We start from the raw sequence: 24,547 nt of genomic DNA, 5'->3' as shown, positions 1-24,547 counted from the left end.
CTCCATTAATGTTACCAGATTTTAACTATACTCAGTTTTATTCATCTCACTTAAAGTTAACAGCGGCACAGCATGTGATCACCGTGTCATTATTTTCATTTGAAGTAGTATCCCTTTAAAGCATGCTCTTATGGAGAATCCAGTATGGAGCCAGGGACACTGTCATTCCCCTGGTCAAATCTCCGAAGGACTATAATGCACTCAGAGATAAAAATAGGAAGTTCAGCTCAAAGCATGACCAGAGAAAAAATGGGTAGTCCTATTTAGAATATATGATCTTACAATAACACCTTAAAGTTTGCTATAGAAAATAGCAGAGATAATTTAGCAGCACATATAAGACTGGTAGCAATAATGGCGGTAATATAATTATACAGACTTATTTAAGACCTTGGGCATAAAGGACAGCCCTGTAAAACTGGGATGGTGATCCTAACTGTTATTGTACCATGTAACAATATGCTTCAGTAAAGAAATCCTTTCTTGTAAAGTAGCTGAAGTTGTACCTAATATACTCCATGCATCACCTTTGCCGTACCCACTCTGGCAAGTGTAACCGTTGAGTTCCAGTAGTCAATTTGACAGCCAAGATTCCAATCTCTGTTGCAGGAGCGCTAAAGTGACTTCTGTGTGATTGAACTATGTTACTGCTGTTATTCTCTGCATTCATAAATGCAGTGTAACAATATTGTTACATAACAACTAGAAGTGTATATATATATATATATATATATATATATATATATATATATATATATATGTATATGTATATATATATATATATATATATATATATATATATATATATACAGCGCTGCACCTTTAAATCCCTTCTGTGCACTTTACTATCTCTAAATCAATAAGTGCAATTCTCAAACTGCCAATGTAAATTAAAGTGCAACGTGCAATCCTCAAAATGCCACCACTAAATAAATGAAAGAATAATTAAATAAAATACAATACGATGGCCTTATGGCAACTACACAAATATAGACAGTGCTGCCTCTTAACAAACCCTCTAGACACATTAACATTAAAGTCCAACAATATATTAAGCTCTTCAGAAATGGTCTAAAGTAGTAGAAAAGGTGCCATCCTCAAAGTGCTGGTGCAAAAAACATATTATTTCATAAGGTGTTGTGCTCCTCTCTTTTGTCCCCACTCACCAGAGCGTTAAGGGAACACCCCCTGTGTTATCACTGGATATGTTGTTAAATCAGCGTTTCTCCTTCACTCCTCCATATCTCATAATTTCCATTCGTTAGTTCATACCATGAAATCACTGAAGATTTTCCATAGTGTAAAAGCGCTTTATTAGATTTAGCCACTTCAGCCCCGGAATATTTGGCTGCTCAATGACCAGGTCATTTTTTGCGATATGGCACTGCGTCACTTTAACTGACAATTGTGCGGCCGTGCGAAGCTGTACCCCCAAAAAAATGATTATTTTCCCACAAATAGTGCTTTCTTTTGGTGGTATTTGATCACCTCTGCAGTTTTTAGGGGATAGATTTATGGCATTTTTATTATTATTACTTTTTTTTTTACTAGTAATGGTGACGATCTGCGATTTTTATCGGGACTGTGATATTGCAAATTGGACACTTCTGACACATTTTTGGAACCACTGACAGTTAAACAGCGATCGGTGCTCTAAAAATGCACTGATTACTGTATAAATGTCATTGGTCGGGAAGGGGTTAACACTAGGGGGCGATAAAGGGGTTAACTGTGTTCCCTCGTGTGTGTTCTAACTGTAGGTGGGATGGGATTGTCTAGGAGAAGAGAGAGATCGGTGTTCATACTTAGTATGAACACACGATCTGTCTCTGTTTCCCTGAAAGAACTGGGATTTGCATGTTTACACACACAGATCCGAGCAATCGCGGATGCCCAGTGTTCATCGCGCACTCCCCTAGTGGCCAAAAGGAAGAGTGATGAGTAATGATGAGTAAAACTGTGGTGGCTGGTCCAGAAGTAGTAAAAATATATCTCAAAGTGCACTTGCAATTCAGTAGTTAAAACAGAGTAATGGCCGCCGCCCCAGCTTGTGTTCTAACTTCCGGATGTGATACACTAGGACGTGCTCGCTTGACGCGTTTCGCCCCTTCCATTGGGCGTCTTCAGAAAAGTCATAATTTACCAAAAAAATTAAATAACAAATAAAACACATACTTTTTCACAAGTCCATTAATTAAAATTAAAACACTCCAAAAAATATCCCACAATGTAAATCCATTGTCAATCACATCGTTCAGCAATGCATATGCTTGCTAATCATGATGACCAAAGCCTGCCGAATAGCCGGAAAAAAGAACGCCAATTGCTGACACGATCCACTCTTGGCAATTCACCGCAAATGACAACTCCTGTTCCCCAACACAGAATTTAAACAATGGAGTGGAGCATCCTCAGGGATATCATTGACAAGTATAGGGTATTCATTTTTTAAGGGAACTTCGAAATTACAACAAGCCCCCTGCCCACAGATCCCACAAACCCCAGACTAGGGTTGTGGGAATGGGACCTTGTCCAACATGACGATAAGGTGCTTTGCCAGAAGGATGCCCCTGGCAAGGAACCCTTCCTGTGTTGAGGGCATTTGTCCTAGTATGGTTCAGGATGGGAGGGCACATGCTTGTCTACCTACCTTCCCACTTTCCTGACCAGCCAAGCTGCATGCTCAAATAAGGGCCGGTATGTATTTTTAGAGGGCACAACATGCCATTCTTTTCTTTTTTTGCAAGAGGCCCCATATTAACATCATGTAGGATAGGTCTAGTATAAATTAAAGCGGAGCTCCACCCTAAAGTGGAGCTTCCGCTCATTGGAACCCTCCCCCCCTCCGGCGCCACAATTGGCACCTTTCAGGGGGGACAGTACACGTATCTGCACCCACTTCCGGCATAGATATCCGCAGAATCTACGCCCCTTTCCGCAGAATCTACGCCCCCTTTCCGCAGGTCCCCCTCTGTCTGCTGGGAAACACGGATCCCGGAGACAGCGGGGACCATCCTTATTGCGCAGCGCGACTCGCGCATGCGCAATTGGGTAAACGGGAAATGAAGCCGCAAGGCTCCACTTCCTGATTCCCATAGCCAAGATGGCGGCTGCAGCACCCGAGAGACGATCGAGAGATCGGCTTCGGGTGCCGACATCGTGGGCGCGCTGGGCGGGTAAGTGTCCTTATTTTAAAAGTCAGCAGCTGCAGTATTTGTAGCTGCTGGCTTTTAAAAAAAAAAACGACAGAACTCCCGCTTTAAGGGAATTCCTGTTTACAAACAGAATAAAGCAGCCATTTTTTTTCTTTGTAAATGCCAATTTTGCTGTAAAGGTTATATTCATCATTATACAGATGTGCTACTTTGCAGGCAGGTAAGGGAACTCCTCAGGCGTGTTATTTAAAGTGGTTGTAAACTATCTGGGACCACTTTAACCTACAGGTAAGCCTAGATTAAGGCTTACCTGTAGGTGCAAGAAATATCTCCTTATCCTACACGCCTAAGGAGATATTTTACAAAAAACGGGTACCGATGTCTACGGCACAAGCACACTGAGCATGCCGTTAGTGAAGGCTAACATGCCGTCACTGATGGCTCCCGTGCGCATGCACGGGAGTGACGTCATCGCTGCTCTGGCCACTCACAGCGCCAGAGCAGCGATACCCGGAAGGAAGATGGACGCTTTGTGGAAGAGGGGACAGCAGTGACATCGCTGGCTCCTGTGTCAGGTAAGTGACACATAATGGGGTACTATGCGATGCATAGTAGCCCATTATGCTTTACCTTTGCAGGGAAACAAAGAGCAAGTAAACCAAGAAGGAAAAGGACTCTCTTACCAGTATAGCGTTCTCCCACTCAGCACATCCTGTTTTACACTGTTTCTGTCTGAAGGCGGACATCTTGGTCAAAGCAAGGTTTTGCTTCCTTGCACTGCAGTGATCTCCATTAGCTTCTGCCCCGGTCCCATGCCGAGTGGCTGCCCAGCTGCATTCTGAACACAGGGGGTCTGCCGCAAAGCACTTCTTCACTTCTCCACCTCATCCAATCAGAGACTACTTTGCATTCATTGAGAAAAAGCAAAGTGATCGCTATTTGGCGCTCACACCAAGTGGCCAATCTCCAAGCTGGACAATTTAACTGTAATTCTTCTTTAGCATTAACCCTGGTCAACCTGTTTTTTTTTTTTGTTAGTTTTTTTACCTTTTGGCTTTTGAACATGTAGAAAGCCTATTTGCACATAGTAACAGCACTGCGCAGCTCTTGGCTATAGTTACAGATGTTTTCTACTTATGTTAGAGTTAGCAATAACCATTGATATGATTGTCAGTCACATATCTAACAAAAATTTTACTCAGGGAGAGAAAGGGACAAGACCATGCAAAATAAAGCAATTTAGGAATTTTTTAAATAGTTAATAATAATTTGAATAATTAATTCAATAATATATGTTTTTCTACATTTTTTAATAATTAATTCAATAATATATATTTTTTATAAATCTTTTACCATAACTTGAAGAATAATAGCAGTAGCACCATTCTGAACTTGCATGTTTTAATGTAGTCCACATAAATGAACAGTACAGTAGTGCAGTCTAATAGCAGCAGAAGGAATATCACACGCCATCCATTATTCCGATATTACTAATATGATCCTTTGCTAAAAATTATTCCTGATTACTAGCTTCCTAAAATAGTCATACATGTTCAAGGAGTTTGAATAAACCATTATATCATTTTTTCCAAGAACCCAAAACACTTCCTTGTTTAGTTGAAAGATTTTGTGACCCTTACACCTTAATGTCATCCATGCAGTGAAACAAGGAGATAATGGACCTACAGACATCAGATGATACAGACAGATACAACTGCATATTGTCAACATATTGATGAAAACAGATACTTTTTAAATTAATTTAGGTAATATAAGCGTATGTACATTAACTGAGAAATGGCATAAAATATAGGCATTTATAAACTCTATAAGATATTGCAAAATTCGTAGAAAATGAAGTACAAATTGCAAAATATGTTCACAAATGCTTACATAATACCTAGGCCAGAAACCAAAATCACATGTATAATGACTTTAAAGTGGTGTTGCCACCAAAAAATAAAAAGTTGCTTAAAATTAATTAAAACAATAAATAAATAAATAATTGTCAAAAAAATAAAATTTTTACTCACCTCTAAATACCTGTTGCTAGGGGGTCCCTTGTAGTCTGCCTTCTTCCTTGCCCGGGCTGGTGACGTCACTTCCCCTCGCGCCGCACATTCACCTGGGACCTGTCACAACGTATCACGGCGCCCTGCACCGCTCGCGCATGCGCAGTGGGTGCCTGGCTGTGAAGCCACAGCTGGGTGCCCACAGTACGCATGACGGCGCCGCGAGTGGAGCGGGGAACGAGGGGGGGCTTCGTTCCCCCGCATCGCTGGACCCTGGGACAGGTAAGTGTACGATTATTAAAAGTCAGCAGCTGCAGTATTTGTAGCTGCTGACTTTTATTTTTTTATTTTTTTAGGGGGTACCCCACTTTAAGACCAATAGCTTTGAAAGCAGATATATTTACTTTACAATGCTAAATGGAAGAGAGGTAATCACATTTTGAGAGTATATTTTTCCTTTATTGGTACTAATAATTTTATCACTACAAACAGTTTGTCGGTAGGTAAGAACTGTGATGAAATCTGATATGGAAGATTAATCTACTTTATTAGCAAAAGTAATAATAATAATAATAATAACTTTGAATTGTTTTTAAGATTGAATCCGATGTAAGAAATATGATTTCCTAGGATGCTGCTTTCCCTCTCAGTAAATATTAAGAAATTACAGAATGAACTGATGGCTTTATGCAGGGTTTGACATCCCTTTCCAGTGTTAGGATGATAATTATATTTTGCAAAGGCATTAAATCTATCTGATACAGAAGCCTAACTACCAAGCAGTGGCATTGCCTCATTATTGAATATAAAGGGGTGGGTCCTGCGCAAATCGTGCCACTCAAATAAAATACACAAATTCAAAATAATATAAATATGTGCATACATACAATGCCGTGAAAAAAAATATAGTCCAAAAAACAGCACGCATAAAAATATATAAAAAATATATAAAAAAATGGAAAAAAGGTTTAATGATAGAACAATAATAAAATGTCCGCTACTCAAGGCTCCCAGAACTCTCACCTTTAAACGAAGTGAATAAGCAAATCAAACAAACTCCAGGATTCTCTTATTTCATTCATAAATAATAAATAATAGCCATCAGGAAATCCAAAGGAGGGATGCAATGATACAATTCCGCCACTAGAGGGCCAGTCCCAGCTTCCAGAACAGGTGAAATGGATCTTCACTTCTATTTCACAGTGTATGGCTCAAAATAAGAGAGAGGAGGGGGAGAGAGAGAAACAGGAGACTTCCATAGTGTAGTAGTTTAAAAAACGGCAGGTAGATTTATTAAAAAGCAGTAAAGACTCTCACATTTTAATTGCAAAAACAAGCACAATCAGGAAGAGGGTATAATGACAACTTCCTCCCGCCTTACTCTACTTCCGGTTCGTCCTCTGGCCAATCCCTACGCGTTACGTCATGTGACTTCTTCATGGGGATGCCCATGAAGAAGTCACATGACGTAACGCGTAGGGATTGGCCAGAGGACGAACCGGAAGTAGAGTAAGGCGGGAGGAAGTTGTCATTATACCCTCTTCCTGATTGTGCTTGTTTTTGCAATTAAAATGTGAGAGTCTTTACTGCTTTTTAATAAATCTACCTGCCGTTTTTTAAACTACTACACTATGGAAGTCTCCTGTTTCTCTCTCTCCCCCTCCTCTCTCTTATTTTGAGCCATACACTGTGAAATAGAAGTGAAGATCCATTTCACCTGTTCTGGAAGCTGGGACTGGCCCTCTAGTGGCGGAATTGTATCATTGCATCCCTCCTTTGGATTTCCTGATGGCTATTATTTATTATTTATGAATGAAATAAGAGAATCCTGGAGTTTGTTTGATTTGCTTATTCACTTCGTTTAAAGGTGAGAGTTCTGGGAGCCTTGAGTAGCGGACATTTTATTATTGTTCTATCATTAAACCTTTTTTCCATTTTTTTATATATTTTTTATATATTTTTATGCGTGCTGTTTTTTGGACTATATTTTTTTTCACGGCATTGTATGTATGCACATATTTATATTATTTTGAATTTGTGTATTTTATTTGAGTGGCACGATTTGCGCAGGACCCACCCCTTTATATTCATTATTTGATAGTTTGTGCTCACTATTTTGTCCTGCTGCATTTTTTAGTTAGCATTTGCACTTTATATCACTCAGGCTCTTTTTCACAGCATCTGTGTTTCATTATATCTGATTTTGGATTTTGTTCCACTTTAGTCACTTATTACCACTTAGCGGCGCGAAGGCTGACCACTTTTATTGCCTCATTATTACTATGCATTTAGTAAGTCAAAAAGTGACACACTCACACATCACTGCTACTCTGCACAGTCTGGCAGTTGGGAACCCTATTTTCTCCTAGGTCAGTTCTTTACCTCTAGCTTGCCGACCGGAACTGCGCCAGATTATTCACAATGTAACCTAGGCAGGACGTTTGGGCCCAGCTACATCCTACTTGCTTCTGTAATAAACGAGGACACTAGCGATGAGGCGTGCACGTGCCTGTCACTTCACAAAGGAGGACGAACTTGTAGGCAGGTGGTGTCTGATGAGACTAGTGGTGTAGCATGGGTTGTCAGCACCTAGGGCAAGGCAAGTAATTTGCGCCCCCTTACCCATGGACTTTTAGGTACCCCCACCCTGATCAAACCCCCAGATACCACCCCCCCACTCTGATCACACATTCCAGATCCCCCACTCGGATCACACCCCCTATATACCCCCACCCTGATCACACCCCCAGATACCCACCCACTCTAATCACCCCCCCCAGATCCCTTCACTGTGATCACAGCTCCAGACCCCGCCCCTCAGATTCCTCCACCCTGATCACACCCCCAGATTTCCCTCTACTCTGATCATACCACCAGATTGCTTACTAGATCCCTCCAATGTGATCAACACACCCCCAGGTCCGCCATCCCTCCACTCTAATCACACCTCCAGATCCCCCCACTCTGATCACATACTCAGATCCCCCACCCCATCACTCAGCTCTGATCACACCTCCAGATATCTCCACTCTGATCACACCTCCACATACCCCACCAGATCCCTCCACTCGGATCACACCCCCCCCAGATAACCCCCTCCCCATCACACACACACATGGCTGGGGATTTTGATTTTACCGCCCCCCATGCTACCACCCTAAGGTTTTAGAGTGGCCCTGTCTGCGCCCCTATAAATGTTGCACCAAGGGGGACCACACTGGCTACTCCCAGGCTACACCACAGGATGAGACCTTCCTTACCTGTAGATACAATGCATATGAGGTGGCTTCTTTGAAATGGAGTGGGGTGCCAAAGCTTCTATCTTTCTACCAAATCTGCCCTAATTTGTCTCTGTACTGGACAAGAAATCAGTATCAACACACAACGATTAATAATCAAATGAGCAGGAAGCTGATAAGGGAAGTTGTAAATAGAAATATTTAATTAACAATGACTATACAAAGCCATTTAGAAGCTATGTCTCAGTTTATAAATTTGTATATATAAATATATGAATGTGGTAGGTACAGTATGCAGTTTATTGGATTGAGATATTCTATTCTCTAAATCTCAGGACACACTTAACAACAACGGTGGATTAATTTCTCAGAGTGACAGCTGGGCAGATCCTGAGAGAAATGAGACCGGTGAGAGCGTTAGACTCTTTGCATGTGTATCTATTACTACTTTCATGGTGTTCCTCATTTGTGTTGTTTTACTGCTTCTGTAATATAGAGGGGGATCTTTCCTCTGTAATAAGAAAGTCAGTCAGCTTCGGATGGATTGATCATTTTTCCTCTTTCTGTGATGACACATCTCTTCCCTAATACCATATCTTCTTTTGTTTGGACATATCTCTAGCTATTTGAACAAAACTGCAGTCTGCATGCGTGTCATTTCCAGAAGCTCTTTCCCTATTTTTCATATCTCAGTGTATATTTAGTGTTTCTCTATAAAATTATGTATTCATACATCTTCTTAAATCTGCAGAACTGGTATCCCATACTCAGGTTACTCAGTGCGACATTGACTCTCTCAAAGAAGCTGACAACAATGAAACAGAGCTGGAAAGAGAAGAAGACATTGATGTGTCTAGGTTAGCACCTGAAAGCAATCACCAGTCCAGCCATGTTGACTTATGGCATTCAGGTCATGAATTTGGGGTATCTTCTACACCACCCCAAGAGAATGCGGAGGATCTAAGTCCTGATCAGAGAGAGAGCACAAGGGGTCATCCATCCAATTCTTCCAATGAAACTACATCTCCATCTTCAGATCCTGGTATTGAGGCAGATCTCACCAGTAGAAATCGATTTATGCCACCTGGACACAGCATCCAGGATCTAAGCTCTCCTGGCTCTGATTCAGATATAGAAGGAGAAATAGAAGCAGCTTTTGCTTGTGAAGGTGGAAGGCTTGTGGGCAACATGATCTCATCAATATCAGAAACAGAGCTTGATTTGACTAGCGAGTCTAGCAGTGGGCGGTCCTCTCACCTCACCAACTCCATTGAAGAAGCTAGTTCCCCAACATCTGATCCAGAACCAGATCCCGTGGGAGAGGGAGGCCTTCATGGTCTAAAAGACTCTATTTTACTTGACAAGGAAGATGAGAGAGGTCCTATAATGATCAAGCCTGAAGAGAAATACAGTACATGGCACGTAAATGAAGAAAGTTTGGGTCAAGTGGAAGCTGATGAAATTAAAGAACGTAGTCTGGAAAGTATTCGAAGATCCTTTTACTTACCAGTTGGTCCCAAGATATTGCCAGAGACAGATGTAAACAGTGAGTATGACTCAGACTCAGAATCTGAAGCTGATCTGAGCGAAGATTCAGATTCCCCTTGGCTGCTTAGTAATCTGGTTAATAAGATGATTTCTGAAGGTTCATATCCTATAACCTGCCCAGATGAATGCCTTCAGAGGCAGACAAGCCCATCCTGTGACACCCTTTCTCCTGCCTCTGAGTTAGATCATGAGACTGTTGGGCAAGAGATAGATGCTGACCTTTCCACCCCCAATGATTCCCCAAAAGAAATGGCCGAAGAGCAACAAAGCATAGAGCTGGTGGATATGGAGACTTTGCAACACTCCCTGAGCCATCATGGTAGAGAAGAAAATGGCCCTGGTTTGTATGTCCTACATGATTCACGTGACACAGTTACTCCAATCTTTGAAGGACTTCCCCTCCATCTGGAGGGATTATCTCATACAGCTAAATGTTGTTCTCAATCTCCAGGGCATCAAATTGAAAAGAAACCTTGGTCTAGGACAGAAGAAATTTTACAGGAACAAAGGGATGGCTGGGATATTGACCGTGACTTAGATTCTGGAATTTTGGAAGATAATGATCTTTGTGATGATCTCTGTCCAGAACTGGACCAAACTCAGCCAACAATGGACATTTCGACAGCTAAAACTAACCGTGGCTTTAACCTAGAATATTCTGTTGAAGATGATGAAGACATTTCTTACTACAGAAGCCTGAAGGGTTCCCCCTACCAGAATTGCATGGAAGAAGAGTCTTTTATGGAGAACCATACAGCTGAACCACGGCTTCTGGATGACTCTTTGGCTTATGATTCAATGAAATACACATTGGTGGTAGATGAGCACACTCAGCTGGAACTGGTTAGCCTTCAGAGATGTACTTCAATATTAAGTGATGGTAGTGACCTCTTGAGAGCTTGTGATAATTGTGATTTGGAGGAAGATGAATTTGGAGATGAAGTTGAAGTTCAAGAACACGAATCTTCATCAGAAGACTCATCGCCAGAGCCCAACATGCCTTTTTCCAAGAAGTTCCTCAATGTCTTTGTAAACAGCACATCACGGTCATCAAGTAAGTTTTTTTCTTTACATAGAACAAATACTGCTGCCCAACTAATCCGAGTCCTTATTATCCTTTCACACTTTTTTCCCTAAAATTTTACTGTAGAGCTATGCATAAGCCACCAGATCCAAGCTACTGGTTCACAGCAGAAAATGCGAGTAGCACTGCTGTGGCGGTCCACTGGTCACTGTGCTAATGAAGCACAATGAAGTGACTTTGTACAAATTCTAATTTTGGCTTTCTTTAGTAAAATCAATCAGGACAAGATATCATATTGGGTGGTATGGGTTTCTTCACTTCAGACTGTGTATCTTTCCGTTAAAGAGGTTTTGTATGTTATGGCCTGGCAGTATTAAAGCCAGGCTTCTGCTATAGCAGTTGTTAACAAGATGTGGAAAAGTTATAACCTCTGTCAGGTTTTATAGTTGTCTGTGCTCTCATTGGGGAGGTTTTCTTGTAATTCCTGTTCTTATGACATCCTGTGAAAAGTAATGTGAGGATGCAGGCATCTGTGGAAATTTAACAAGTTGTAAAAGTGTTCCGCATAAGGACGTCTTAGCCATTGTTAGTTTTCTCTGTATGCCCTTGAACACACATGGTTGGAGATTCCGACGGAATGTGTCCGATCGGACCATTTTGTCGGATAATCCGACTGTGTGTGGTCTCCATCTGACTGTTTCCATCGGAGTATCCGACGGACCAAGTTTTCCAACTTGTCGGTAAAATTTTCCGACAACATGATTCGATCGGACTTTGTCCGATCATGTGTAGAGAGTTCCGATCGGACAAAGTGCCACGCATGCTCAGATCAAATTCCTACACCAAAGCTATTGGCTACTAGCGAGAACGTAGCCCCGTTGTAACGAAATTACGCCATCACGTTCTGAACGATCGGATTTTCCGACAACTTTGTCCGACCATGTGTATGCAACAGTTTCGGACAAAATCCGTCTGACAAAATCCGACGGACAAAATCCGACGGATTTGGTTGTTGGAATGTCCGACCGTGTGTACAAGGGCTAAGACTGATTTCCCTTCACATATTGCTCTCTTGTCCCTGAAAAAATAAATGCATAGAAAACTAAAACCTGACAAAGGGTCTAAACTTTGCCAGCACTATCCAAAGCTAAAAAAAAGTTTGGCTGGCAGTTGGCTTTGACCCTGCCTTTTGTGCAGATTTATGAAGTTCTATAATTTAAAATTTTTGTTACTGTTCTGTCTCATGTGGGACAAAGTGCATGTAGTAGTACTTTGTCCTATATTGCTAAGTGCCTTCTAACCATAGTCATGAGTTCTGACCTGCGCTTTTCCCCCCTTCCTTGGCTATGTCAACAATAGCTTTGAATTAGATCACTGACTCATAAATGCAGCTTATCTTGGCTGTGAACACTTTCCATGGACAAGCAGCAAGAGGAATGCAGAGCCTGACATATCTCCCCCCCTCTGCATTTCTCTTCTCACTGCTTGTATATGGAAAGTGTTCACAGCAGGGAAAACCTGCACTTATGAATCAGCCATTTTTCTCAAAGTTGTTGTCCAATTGGCCATGGCAAGAGGAAAGGGAAGCAGGTCGGACCTCAGAACTATAGTTAACACTTAGTAACAAGGGACATAAAGCCTTGTCCCATAGGGGGTAGAACTGTAACACAAAAAAATATAATGATAGATCTCCTTTAGGCCCTGTCAACTTACACTTGCCAAGCCTCCCTCCCCCCCCCCCAAAAGTTAGGTTGTAGAAGATTTTGATGTTACAGCAATGTCCTGGGATGATATAAAATTTTGAAGCCTATCACATGTAACTTAGGCCTTAAAGAGGAACTGCAGTCTGCTCACTATTCATTTGTAATAAAAACAGCTTTGCCATTCTGAAGCTTCCCTCCAACCACTTTGCATATTATTTTATATATACTGTGATTCTGTACTTGCCAAATATGCTGCAGAAATCTCCCTCCACTAAGTCTGGCTGCAGCCATTTTAACTGTGGGCAGCTGAAGCTGCTGCCTGTTCACTTCCTGGATTTACACAGACAGAGGCACACCTCCAGGTCTGCGGCTCTCATTGACCCTCTTATGACTCATCCCCCTCCCTTCCTGGCAAACTCTCACAAGAGTGAAAGAGAGAGAGAGAGCTGTGCATGATGTCATAAGCCTAGGGTTTTTACCAGACAAGAAACAGGAAGTGGGCTGTGGCAGAAAAAATGTTTTACTATTCAAAGTTAAAATGACAAGGGCAGAAGATTTATTAGATGGAAAGTTGAAAAAATTAATCAAGTTCCACTTAAAAGTGATTTTAAAGGAAAAAAAATTATATATAAAAAAAAAACATGTTATACTTGCCTGCTCTGTGCAATGGTTTTGCACAGAGCAGCCCTGGTCCTCTTCTTCTCAGGTCCACCACCAGCGCTCTTGTCGAGTGCCACCATAGCAAGCTGCTTGCTGTGGGGGCGCTTGTGCATGCTCACTCCCGAGCTGGCTCTCTGCGTCCATAAGACACAGAGACCATGGCTCTGCCTTGCCCCCGACTCCCGCCTCACTGGCTGTGATTGACAGCAGCAGGAGCAAATGGCTCCTGCTGTTGCATCTCGGCCAATCAGGTAGGAGAGACCCGGGGGAGCCTCGGGTCTCGTGCCTGTCGCTGGATTGAGATTGGGTTTAGGTAAGTATTAGGGGGGCTGAGCAGGGAGATGCACATTGAAGGTTTTTTACCTTTGTGCATAGAATGCATGAAGGTAAAAAACCATCAGCCATTACAACCACTTTAAACAAGACCATTCTCTTTAACAAGACGCTGCATTTTAGATTTTAGAGCCATTAAAACCAGTACATTATCTAGCTCTCCCACTCTCCTGCATAACAAAATTTGTTTACTACTTAAATGCAACCACTTAAATATCAGCATTCATAATGTAAGTATAAAACTGCTACAGGATTATCATAAAGACATAAATCACATTCACTACAGCAAGGATGGTGATGCCTGATTTCTAAAAGGGATTTGCCCACTTTCTGCCACTGGGCTACATTGTGTTTCCTTTTAAGCGATAACACGTGCATCCAAGCATTGTTTTTAAGGAGGAAATAAAGTATTACACTGCACATGAGCAGGACTGACTGGTGTTAGAGGCACAAGAATAGGCCTGAGGCTAGGCAGATGTCTTTATGTCTATCATTCCTCTTGATATACATAATGTTTGGGTCAATGTTAAAGCAGGCAAAGAAAATGCCTTAATCTTTCTGTGAACTTGGCCTTACTGGTTTCTATTTCCCAAACCATGTATTTTTATGTGTTTTCCATAGGTACTGAATCATTTGGACTATTCTCTTGTGTATTAAATGGAGAAGAACGAGAACAGACACACCGAGCTGTTTTCAGGTGAGACGTTCTTGCTTTTAGTTTAATGTTGTTTGGTTGTACAAGGGAACAACTGCCTAATGCTTTGTTATTTACATTTTGGTCCTAATAACATTTCAATCAACCTATAAAGGCATGATGAGCTGGGTGTTTCTTGTGAACACGCCCAAACCATTCGGAATAAAAATACGAGTCGCACTGTGTGGTACTTACAGGTTACTCCTCCTCTGTGTGTCTAGGAAGTCCAGTGATTCTGCTAGTAAATTTTAACTGCAGTCTGGATACTTCTCTTTCTTGCCCTTATTGTCTCACAGTGCCTTAGCCATATCAAAGGAATTTTTCTTGGATATTGGTGCACTGTGGGCAGGGGTAAAACAAAGAAACAAAATCTGCCACATGTCCTTGTTCAGACCATTAAAGGGGTGGCTGCAAAAACCCTGATATAGTGAAGGCTTCAATACTGGTTTGGATCTTTTTTTGGTTGGCCACACCTGAGCGCGAGAGTGGGATTAGTGGTAAACTCTAAGCATCTCATCAAGCACTATGCACATCACTCTGCCATGATTCGAAGCTCCTACAGGTAGGCCTAAAGATTATTGGTTGAAAGTGCAATAAGGTTTGGTACAACAGGAGGTGTTTGACTTTTGTAAGCAGCAGTTTATGTTGGCTCCCTTGCTTGCCATGCTTGCTCACCACTTGCTAAGAACTGATGCCAGTACTCAGGGCCTCTCATAAGTACAAGGCAGCTAGGAGAAGATCATCACCTATGCCAGTGAAAGCCTAAATGCAACAGAAAGGAACCCTGCAAACATCATCTTCTTTAAGTTGGAGCTCTTGGCCTTGGTGTGAGCAATCATACAACACTTTGCTGAGTACCTGGCAGAAGCCAAGTTTAGGATGTGGCTGGGTAACATTCAATTGTTGTATCTTCAAACAGCTAAACTTGGGAAACCATACACTGAGGTATCCACAAAACATTTACATGTGTGTGGGTCTCTTCCATTTGGTGTAAAAAAAAATCCTGTTCACACTGTGTGGTCTGTTCATTGTCAAAGGGTACTGAGACCCAAATTCCACTTCTGACATGGCACACACATGGCCCACTGGAAGTAATGATCATCAAAATTCCTTCTCTCAGCATGTCAAAAGACAGATACCTTCACATTCTAGTTATGCTGGACCATTTTGCCAAGTTTGTGGTGGCAGTAATATCTCTTGACCAAGACGGTCACCAAAATGGTATAGAAGCACTTTTGTCATCCTTATGGCTGTCCACAGAAGATACATTTTGTTCAATCACCCTGTTTTGAAAGTGAAGAATGGTGCAATTTACTAAGCATTAGGAAACTGCACACTATTCTGTACCAACAACAAGGCAATGCGGCATGTGAGAGATTCAATTGCACCGTATAAGCTCATGAGAAACTAAGGAATGGGACCCATAAATTAGCATTGTCATCTGGAAATACAACTATGCAGCACATTCCATGGCAAGCCACTCAACCTACCATGTTATGCCATGAATACCATGTTATGCTTGGCTATACTCTCAAGGGCCCACAAACCTATTGGACACAGTGTCCACCAAAGAACTTTTAACACACTACAACTTCCTGGATTTTGGAGTACAAACAAATCCAAACATTTGTTGAAGACTGGCAATGGGTGGATCAAGGAATATTGAACGCATCAAACTTTTCCCATCAACCTGGGAACAGATTGCTAGTCCAATGTTTAGGTGTTCAGCAGAAAAGAAAATTGCCCTTGGAAGTAGATGATATTGCACAACCCAATAATCACCCAGCTCAGGCCTAAGTTCCCCTTGTGGAGCCCTCCGACCATCCACTGAGGCGTCTGAAGCCAGAGACACCTCGCCTCTTGTCCTGCTGGATGTAACCAAGACTCAACCTCTCAGCAGCTCAAATATACCTAACTTCAGGAGACCCCCTGTACACTTTGGGTAGGATGAGTTTGAATGGTCTGCAAAGATACCAGGGAACAGCAAGTTCAAACGGGGTAGAGTATAATAGACTGTTACTTACCAAGCTTAGATGCAGGCGCTAGTCTCTTTAATTCCATTTCCTACAACTCCTTGGGTTCCTAGACACTCACAGGGATGACAAATACCTTAGCTTCTCTCCCTCAACAACTCATAAAGACCACACCTAATGAGGCAAATGTAGCTTGGCAAACGATCTGGCCAAGTGAGCAGCTCTCCAATGTCAGAACGAGCATGCAGGCAGCCAGGAAGGCCTGTAGCTTCTCTGGAAAGACCCAGTTACTGTGGGGAGCCTTTCCCTAATTGCTACCAGAGTGTGTCAGTTCCATTGGATTCGCCCTTGGCCCTCTGATCCCTCCAAGTAGATGTTTGCGTTCTGAACTATTCTACTGAAGTAGTGATCCACAGCTAGATTTTCTGTTGTTATAGAATCTTATAGAGGTTATACTCTAATTGAGTCACAGAGACATTGCTGTGAAGAGTCCATCTTTGTGCAGCTTTTATGATCTGTTTTGTATTATTTAGCATTGTGTGCATGCTCTTTGCCATCCTGAAATAGTTTTGTATTATTGCTTCTAACTTGCAACTGTTTGGTAAACCGCAAGTTAGCCTAGGTTTACATTGGATCGATTTGTCATGCGACTTGAGAGATCAAATCGCATAACAAGTCGCAGCCTATTGGAGGCACTGTTCCAATTGGTGCGACACCGATTTTGCAGCGCCCGCACCGATTTGCAAAAGTAGTTCCTGCACTACTTTTACTGATTTCAGGCACGACTTCAATAGACATCTGTGCATAAAGCTACACAGATGTCTATCAAGTAGCAGCTGAAATCGCGCTGACCTTGCTACTTTGAAATTGTGCTACTTCAAGTGAAGTAGTGCGATTTCAAAGTAGAATCAATGTGAACCAGGGCTTATTTTCTGTCTGATCATTCAGTCAATTAATTATTCAGTTAAACAATTAACTTGTGTCCATGTACACATCAGGTGCACAGCCCATATGGTTCATTAAACTCTGCAAACACTGTCACGGCATTTCAGCTTGTTGGAGCTTGAACCAGAATGGCTTATAAATTAACTTTTTGATATTAGTAATCTCACTGATGGACATTATGGTTATCATAATAAAAAAATTTAAGGACAAGAGGACCGATCTGTAAAAACTCGAAAATATGTCTGTGTTATCTGTCTAACCAATGTTAGCTAATTCTTATAATGAAGATTTGAAAGTGAAAGCTGGAATTTGATTTCATTGTACCAACAACAGGAATGCCACACACTGAAATGCAAAGATATATTCTTCCTTTATGGAAGTTCCCCTTTTCAGAAATCTAACACCGTACACACTCCCTACCCCATCCCCCGTTGTACTTCCTTCCATGAGCGATGAGCTGTCAGTGCCCATTCAGCCAGTGCAGTATATACAGCATGGTATATTTTCTGCCTCCTGATTCCATAGATCAGACCCAAAGTAAAATATCTCACTTGGGTACTAGTATAGTAACTGTTACATATTAATTTTAGAGTATTAATTGTTTTAATTATTTAATTAATTGTTTCACAAATGGTAGCTATAAATGGTAAATATAAGTAAAAAAAACAATGATTAATTTGCAAGTTCCTAATGCCGCGTACACACGATTGGAATTCCGGACAGAAAAAGACCGATGAGAGCTTTTCATCGGAAAATGCGACCGTGTGTATGCTTCATCGGTATTTAGCTGTCCGAATTCCCGCCAGCCAAAAATTGATAGCATGTTCTCAATTTTCCCGACGGAAATTCTGATCTTGTGTATGCAATTCCGACATGCCAAAAATCACGCATGCTGAGAATCAACTACGAGACAGAAGCTATGGGCTACTGGCTATTGAACTTCCTTTTTCTAGTCTAGTACGTGTTGTACATCACTGTGTTGTAAACAATCGGAATTTGGTGTGACCGTGTGTAGGCAAGACAGCTTGAATGGAGTTCTGTCGGAATTCTGTCGGTAAAACCATCAGGGCCTTTTCCGACGAGAATTCCGATCGTGTGTATGCGGCATAAGAGCTTGTGTCGATGGCATCAGTTTGAGCTGTGTTTGAGATTATTCAGGATTTATGTGACTTGCAATAAACCACCTTTTTATTTGGGTTTGACCTACTGCAAGCAGGTTTTGCGTTCCCATAGACTTTTATGGAAATTCAAAGCCAGCTTTAAGTGAACAAAAGCCAGCCGACACAGGCCCTTACACTAACCACATAGTTTTGACTTCTGCTTTTTGTGTCCCTGCTACTCAGGTTTATTCCTCGTCATGAAGATGAGCTTGAACTGGATGTTGATGACCCATTATTGGTGGAATGTGAAGATGGTTCTTGGTGTCATGGCTATAACATGAGAACAGGAGAGAGAGGCATTTTTCCTTCATTTTATGCCCATGAGGTTGTCTGTCCTGTAAAAGAGAATGTTGGTAAGCTACATAGAGCTGTAGCCTTTTTTTTATTTTTTTAACAAGTTAAAGTAATCTGAATAGTGTAATCTTCTTCATAGGGTCTATCCCGAACAATCCTGGCGAGCTCACCAGTGGTCCCTGGTATAGCTCAGAGTGTCCACAAAAGAAAAGAGAGAGAGATAGGAGAGCCCTTATAGTGTAGTAGATTAATTCAGAAACAAAAATGCTTCCACAATAAAAGTAGTGGACATCAACCCTGTCCTCAGTGCCCACTAACAGGACAGGTTTTATGTATTACCTTGGGGAGATGAAGACTAGAATACTGCAATCACTGAGCAGAAAATGAGATCACCTGTGATGTATTTCAGTTATCTTGCAAACCTGGCCTGTTAGTGGGCCCTGAGGACAAGGTTGATGACCACTGATAAAAGGGCCAAAAGGTCAAAATTTACTTAAAACTGTTGAGGCCGTGATCACACAGCAAGAAGGGGAAGGATGCGGCCTTTCTAGTGTGTGGGGGGAGAAAACCTGTCTCGATGTAGGGTTGGTGTGGCCACTCTCTTTGTCTCCAGCATTCCCATCCTGGGTGCTTTGTGGTGTTCTCAGGTTTGTGAACGGATAGGTAAGAAGAGTCAGTGAAAAAAAAGCACATTAGTAGTTTAATTGGCAGAGACGCTCAATGTGGTTATTCAAAGGATAGGCATGAGTCATCTGCTTTAGTAAAACATCCAATTACTTAATTTCACCGAATAAAAATCATTTTGTGGCTTTAAATTACCACTTCATCAGATCAAGGTGGTAAAATTGGTGTCTAGACTTAGCTGGTGGTGTGCGCCACTTGAGAAATACTGTTTAGCAGCCACGAGAGGAAGAGTAGAGTTTGTGGCACTGATGTCATCTAGGTGGATCATATGTAGAAGGAAGTGGCAATTTAAAGCCACAAAATGCATTTTATTCGGTGAAATAAAGTAATTGGATATTTTACTAAAGCAAATGACTCGTGTCTATCCTTTGAAGAATCACATCAGGCTCCTCTGCCAGCCGAACTGTAGACAGAATTTTTTATTTTTTTTCACTGACTCTTCTTACATAATCTTATTCATGTGTTTTTTATTAAACAAATGTTTGTGTATATAATTTATAAATAAATGTATATGTAAGAGGCACCCATATTTGCCCATTACACACAGGCTGTGGTTTCTGCTTGGTAGCACTACCCACATTGCTTGTGTCTTGCTAATCCTCTTTGTTCCTCGGCAGTCTGAAATGACGCGAAAACCCACATTATGATAAAGCTGACATTGCCAGGGCCTGATGCTGGCTGGTAGAAAAATATAAACAGTGAAAGTGAATACGCAGAAGGTGAAACTGTTCAAATACCCTAGCATGAATAATGTTAACAGCTAAAACAAAACACAGCAGTTTCATTCTATTCATTGAGGGACACGGGAAGTCTTTCACCTTCATTTTATACTGCTGCGCTGAAGTATCCTAGGAGGATGGACGTCATTTCTTCAGCTGTTCTGTGGGAATGACTAACCTATTTTTTCTAGCACATTTCTTTCCCCTTCATTTAAGACCCTTCTCTACATTACTGCTGGAGCTGGACTCTTTGGGGGTTATTTACTAAAGGCAAATCCACTTTGCACTGCAAGTGCACTTGGAAGTAAAGTCGCTCTAGAACCGAGGGGGACATGCAAGGGAAATAAAAAACAGCATTTTAGCTTGCACATGATTGGATGATAAAATCAGCAGCGCTTCACCTCATTTTATAGCTTCCCCTCAGATCTATAGTGACTGCACTTACAAGTGCACTTTCACTTGTAGTGCAAAGTGGATTTGCCTTTAGTAAATCAACCCCTTTATTTGCAGTGTTTGGTGTGGCCATCCCCAGCTTGACTTTTGGTGTGCTGTGTCTGGACCCCCATTGAACTGGACAGGGGTAGCCTGGAAGTTCATTGGGTTCCATGTAGGGCACTTTCCAGACTCTTGCCTTGTCTTTAATAACTCTCTTGCAAGTAGGCCAGTCAGGCCAAGCGCCAGGAGCTACAGTATCTCACAAAAGTGAGTACATCCCTCACATTTTTGTAAATCTTTTATTATATCTTTTCATGTGACAACACTGAAGAAATGACACTTGTCGCTACAATGTAGTGAGTGTACAGCTTGTATAACAGTGTAAATTTGCTGTCCCCTCAAAATAACTCAACACACAGCCATTAATGACTAAACCACTGGCAATAAAAATTAGTACACCTCTAAGCGAAAATGTCCAAATTGGGCCTAAAGTGTCAATATTTTGTGTGGCCACCATTATTTTTCAGCACTGCCTTAACCCTTTTGGGCATGGAGTTTACCAGAACTTCGCAGGTTTCCACTGGAGTCCTCTTCCACTCCTCCATGACAACATCACAGAGCTGGTGGATGTTAGAGACCTTGCACTCCTCCACCTTGAGAATGCCCCACAGTTGCGCAATAGGGTTTAGGTCCAGGCCATCACCTGGACATTACCCTCAGCTTCTTTAGCAAGGCAGTGGTCATCTTGCAGGTGTATTTGGGGTCGTTACTTTGACGGACTTTGAGCAGGTATATTTGAATGATGCCTGTAGCTACAGACATTATTCAGATATTGCCGCTTTCAGCTGGCGATTCCCTACACCATAAGAATGATCATAGCGGCTGTTCCACCGCTTGATCGTTCTTACGGGAGGCAAGAGGGGACAACCCCCCCTTCTGCCGCCCTCTGGTGCTTCTACCACACCAGAGGATCCGCCAGCCCCGGATGTTGATCATAAAGATTTCCGGTAGACCAGATGGTCGCCGGAGTCTCTATGATCCTCGGATGCTGGGCGCGATGTTATGACATCACGCCTGGCCTCTGCATTAAAAAAAAACGGCACCGCTTCGGCTTACTGACCCCATATCTCACTATAAAGAGGACCTGTCATGTCGTATTCCTATTACAAGGGATGTTTACATTCATTGTAACAGGAATAAAAGTGATCAACATTTTTTTTTTCAAAAAAGTGTCAAAATAAAAAAAAAGAAAGTATAATTAACAATAAAAAACATTTTTTTTAAGCATCCCTGTCCCCGTGTGCTCGCAGAAGCAAATGCATACGTAAGTCCTGCCCACATATGAAAACAGTGTTTAAACCATACATTTGAGGTATCGATGCGAAAATTGGAGCGAGAACAACAATTTTGTCCCTAGACCTCCTCTGTAACGCAAAACATGTAACCAGTAAAAAAAATTCAAGTGCGCAAATAACTGTGTGGGATAAAAAGTTGCAACTGCCATTGTATTCTCTAGGGTCTTTGCTAAAAAAACATATATAATGTTTGGGGGTTTTATGTAATTTTCTAGCAAAGAAATTATGATTTTTACATGTAGGAGAGAAATGTCAGAACTGGCCTGGGTGGCACGTGGTTAATGTCTAAACCGCTGGCAACAAAAGTGAGTGAAAAATGTCCAAATTGGGCTCAAAGTGTTAATATTTTCTGTGGCCACCATTAGTTTCCAGCACTGCCTTAACCCTCTTGGTCATGGAGTTCACCAGAGCTTCACAGGTTGCCACTGGAGTCCTCTTCCACTCCACCATGACCACATCACGGAGCTGGTGGATGTTAGAGACCTTGCGCTCCTCCATCTCCTGTTTGAGGATGCCCTACAGATGCTCAATAGGGTTTAGGTCTGGATACATGCTTGGCCAGTCCATCACCTTTACCCTCAGCTTCTTTAACAAGGCAGTGGTCATCTTGGAGGTGTATTTGGGGTCATTATCATCTTGAAATACTGCCCTGCGGCCCAGTCTCCAAAGAGAGGGGATTATGCTCTGCTTCAGTATGTCACAGTACATGTTGGCATTAATGGTTCCCATAATGAATTGTAGCTCTCCAGTTCCGGCAGCACTCATGCAGCCCCAGGCCATGACACTCCCACCACCATGCTTGACTGTAGGCAAGACACACTTTTCTTTGTACTCCTCACCTGGTTGCTGCCACGCACACTTGACACTATGACGAGGCCTGTTCTGAGTGGAACCTGTCCTGTTAAACCACTGTATGGTCTTGGCCACCGTGCTGCAGCTCAGTTTCAGGGTCTTGGCAAACCCTCTTACAGCCTAGGCCATCTTAACTTAGAGTAACAGATCCTCAGATAGTTCTTTGCCATGAGGTGCCATGTTGAACTTCCAGAGACCAGTACGAGAGAGTGAGAGCTACAATACCAAATGTAACACACCGGTTCCCCATTCACACCTGAGAACTTGTAACACTAATGAGTCACATGACAGGGAAAATGGCTAATTGGGCCCAATTTTGACATTTTCACTTAGGGGTGTACTGACTTTTGTTGCCAGTGGTTTAGACATTAATGGCTGTGTGTTGAGTTATTTTGAGGGGACAGCAAATTGTTGACACTGTTATACAAGCTGTACACTCAGTACTTTACATTGTAGCAAAGTGTCAGTATTTACAAAAATGTGAGGGGTGTACTCACTTTTGTGAGATACTGTGTCATATTTACCTAGACTTCTGCCACACACACTAAAGCAGCTGACTGGAATAATGTTACCTGCACATACCAGAGTCTATTCCATCTTCAGAGTTTTCCTTTGCTTAGTCGAGTGTTGCCATTTTCTGTGCCCTTTCTGCTGAGGTTTTTACTATTGTCATGCAAGACTTTATGACTCCAATCAGCTACAAGCCAGCTTCTCAGCTTTTCCTGCAAATTGTCTGTCTGATTTACTAATGGCTATAGCAAGTTCTGAGCCATTGCCGCAGAATCTCTTTCTCTGGATCTGCCTCTGAGAAGTCAGTCTACTGCTATAACTCCATAGTTAAAAGAGACAGTTTCCGCTCAATGCAGTGCTCACCTCTCTTACGCCGCGTACACACGAGCGGATTGTATGGCGTACTTAGTCCGTCATACAATCCGACGGACAATCCGTCGTAGTTTCCACTGAACGGACTTGACCACACACGGATACACAAACAGTCCGTCGAAAGCTTGCGCGATGACGTTTACAGCATGTACGACGGGACTAGAAATAGGAAGTCCAAGACACAGCAAAGCACCCTTCCGCCGTGTAAATCCTTTCTGGGCATGCGCCATTCTTAGTCCGTCGAACTAGCATACTGACGACTGTATTGTCCGCTGAAACCAAAGTACGACGGACAGAATTTCGAAAAAAACAAAATTCTTAGTACTCCGGACTGCACGCTGAAAAAGTCAGCTGAAGCCCACACACGAGCGGATTGTCCGCTGAAATGTGTTTCGACGGACTAAGTACGCCATACAATCCGCTCGTGTGTACGCGGCATTAGAGGATTAGCCTGTTGCTTCTACCAGTGCTATTTCCAGCATTTGCTGTGGTTCCCCTACCCTTTCAATTTGTTGGCCCTTTTATTCTCCCTCTTGTCTACACCTCTGGTGTTCACCAAAGTGCTGTCCCTAGCACTAATTCTACTGGCATCCCCATTGTGGGATACTTAGATGACCTCTTGTTGAGGGAACAGTCAGAGAAGGTTTTGTCGGATAATATGGCTTTAACCATTCAGACATTACAACAGTTCAGATCCTTAACCTAGATACAGCTGAGCTCCTTCAAGAGAAACTTCAAACTCTGCCAGGTTTGTACTTATCCGACTCTTGGCTTTTAAATGAGAGTCCTGAGTCTGATGGCAACCCCCTTTGGGGCAGTCCTATTTGCTCAGTTTCACTCCAGACCTCTACATTTGTTGACAACATTTTGTCATTATGGG

General features: G+C 42.1%; 1 protein-coding gene across 1 annotated transcript in view; it reads left to right on the top strand.

Annotated features, from left to right (window-relative positions):
- Window positions 1-24,547, top strand: part of MAPK8IP2 (mitogen-activated protein kinase 8 interacting protein 2) — a 108,350-nt gene that overhangs the window by 69,699 nt on the left and 14,104 nt on the right. Inside the window, exons 4-7 of the mRNA XM_077473835.1 lie at window positions 8,742-8,814; window positions 9,158-11,008; window positions 14,296-14,371; window positions 18,630-18,799. Coding sequence (XP_077329961.1) covers window positions 8,742-8,814; window positions 9,158-11,008; window positions 14,296-14,371; window positions 18,630-18,799 — 2,170 coding nt within the window. The remainder of the gene's footprint in view (window positions 1-8,741; window positions 8,815-9,157; window positions 11,009-14,295; window positions 14,372-18,629; window positions 18,800-24,547) is intronic.

This window comes from Lithobates pipiens, unplaced genomic scaffold (assembly GCF_037356315.1).
Source record: "Lithobates pipiens isolate NorthernLeopardFrog02 unplaced genomic scaffold, aLitPip1_a1.2 Scaffold_8, whole genome shotgun sequence".
NCBI lineage: Eukaryota > Metazoa > Chordata > Amphibia > Anura > Ranidae > Lithobates > Lithobates pipiens.
This window is presented reverse-complemented; position numbering and strand designations above follow the sequence as displayed.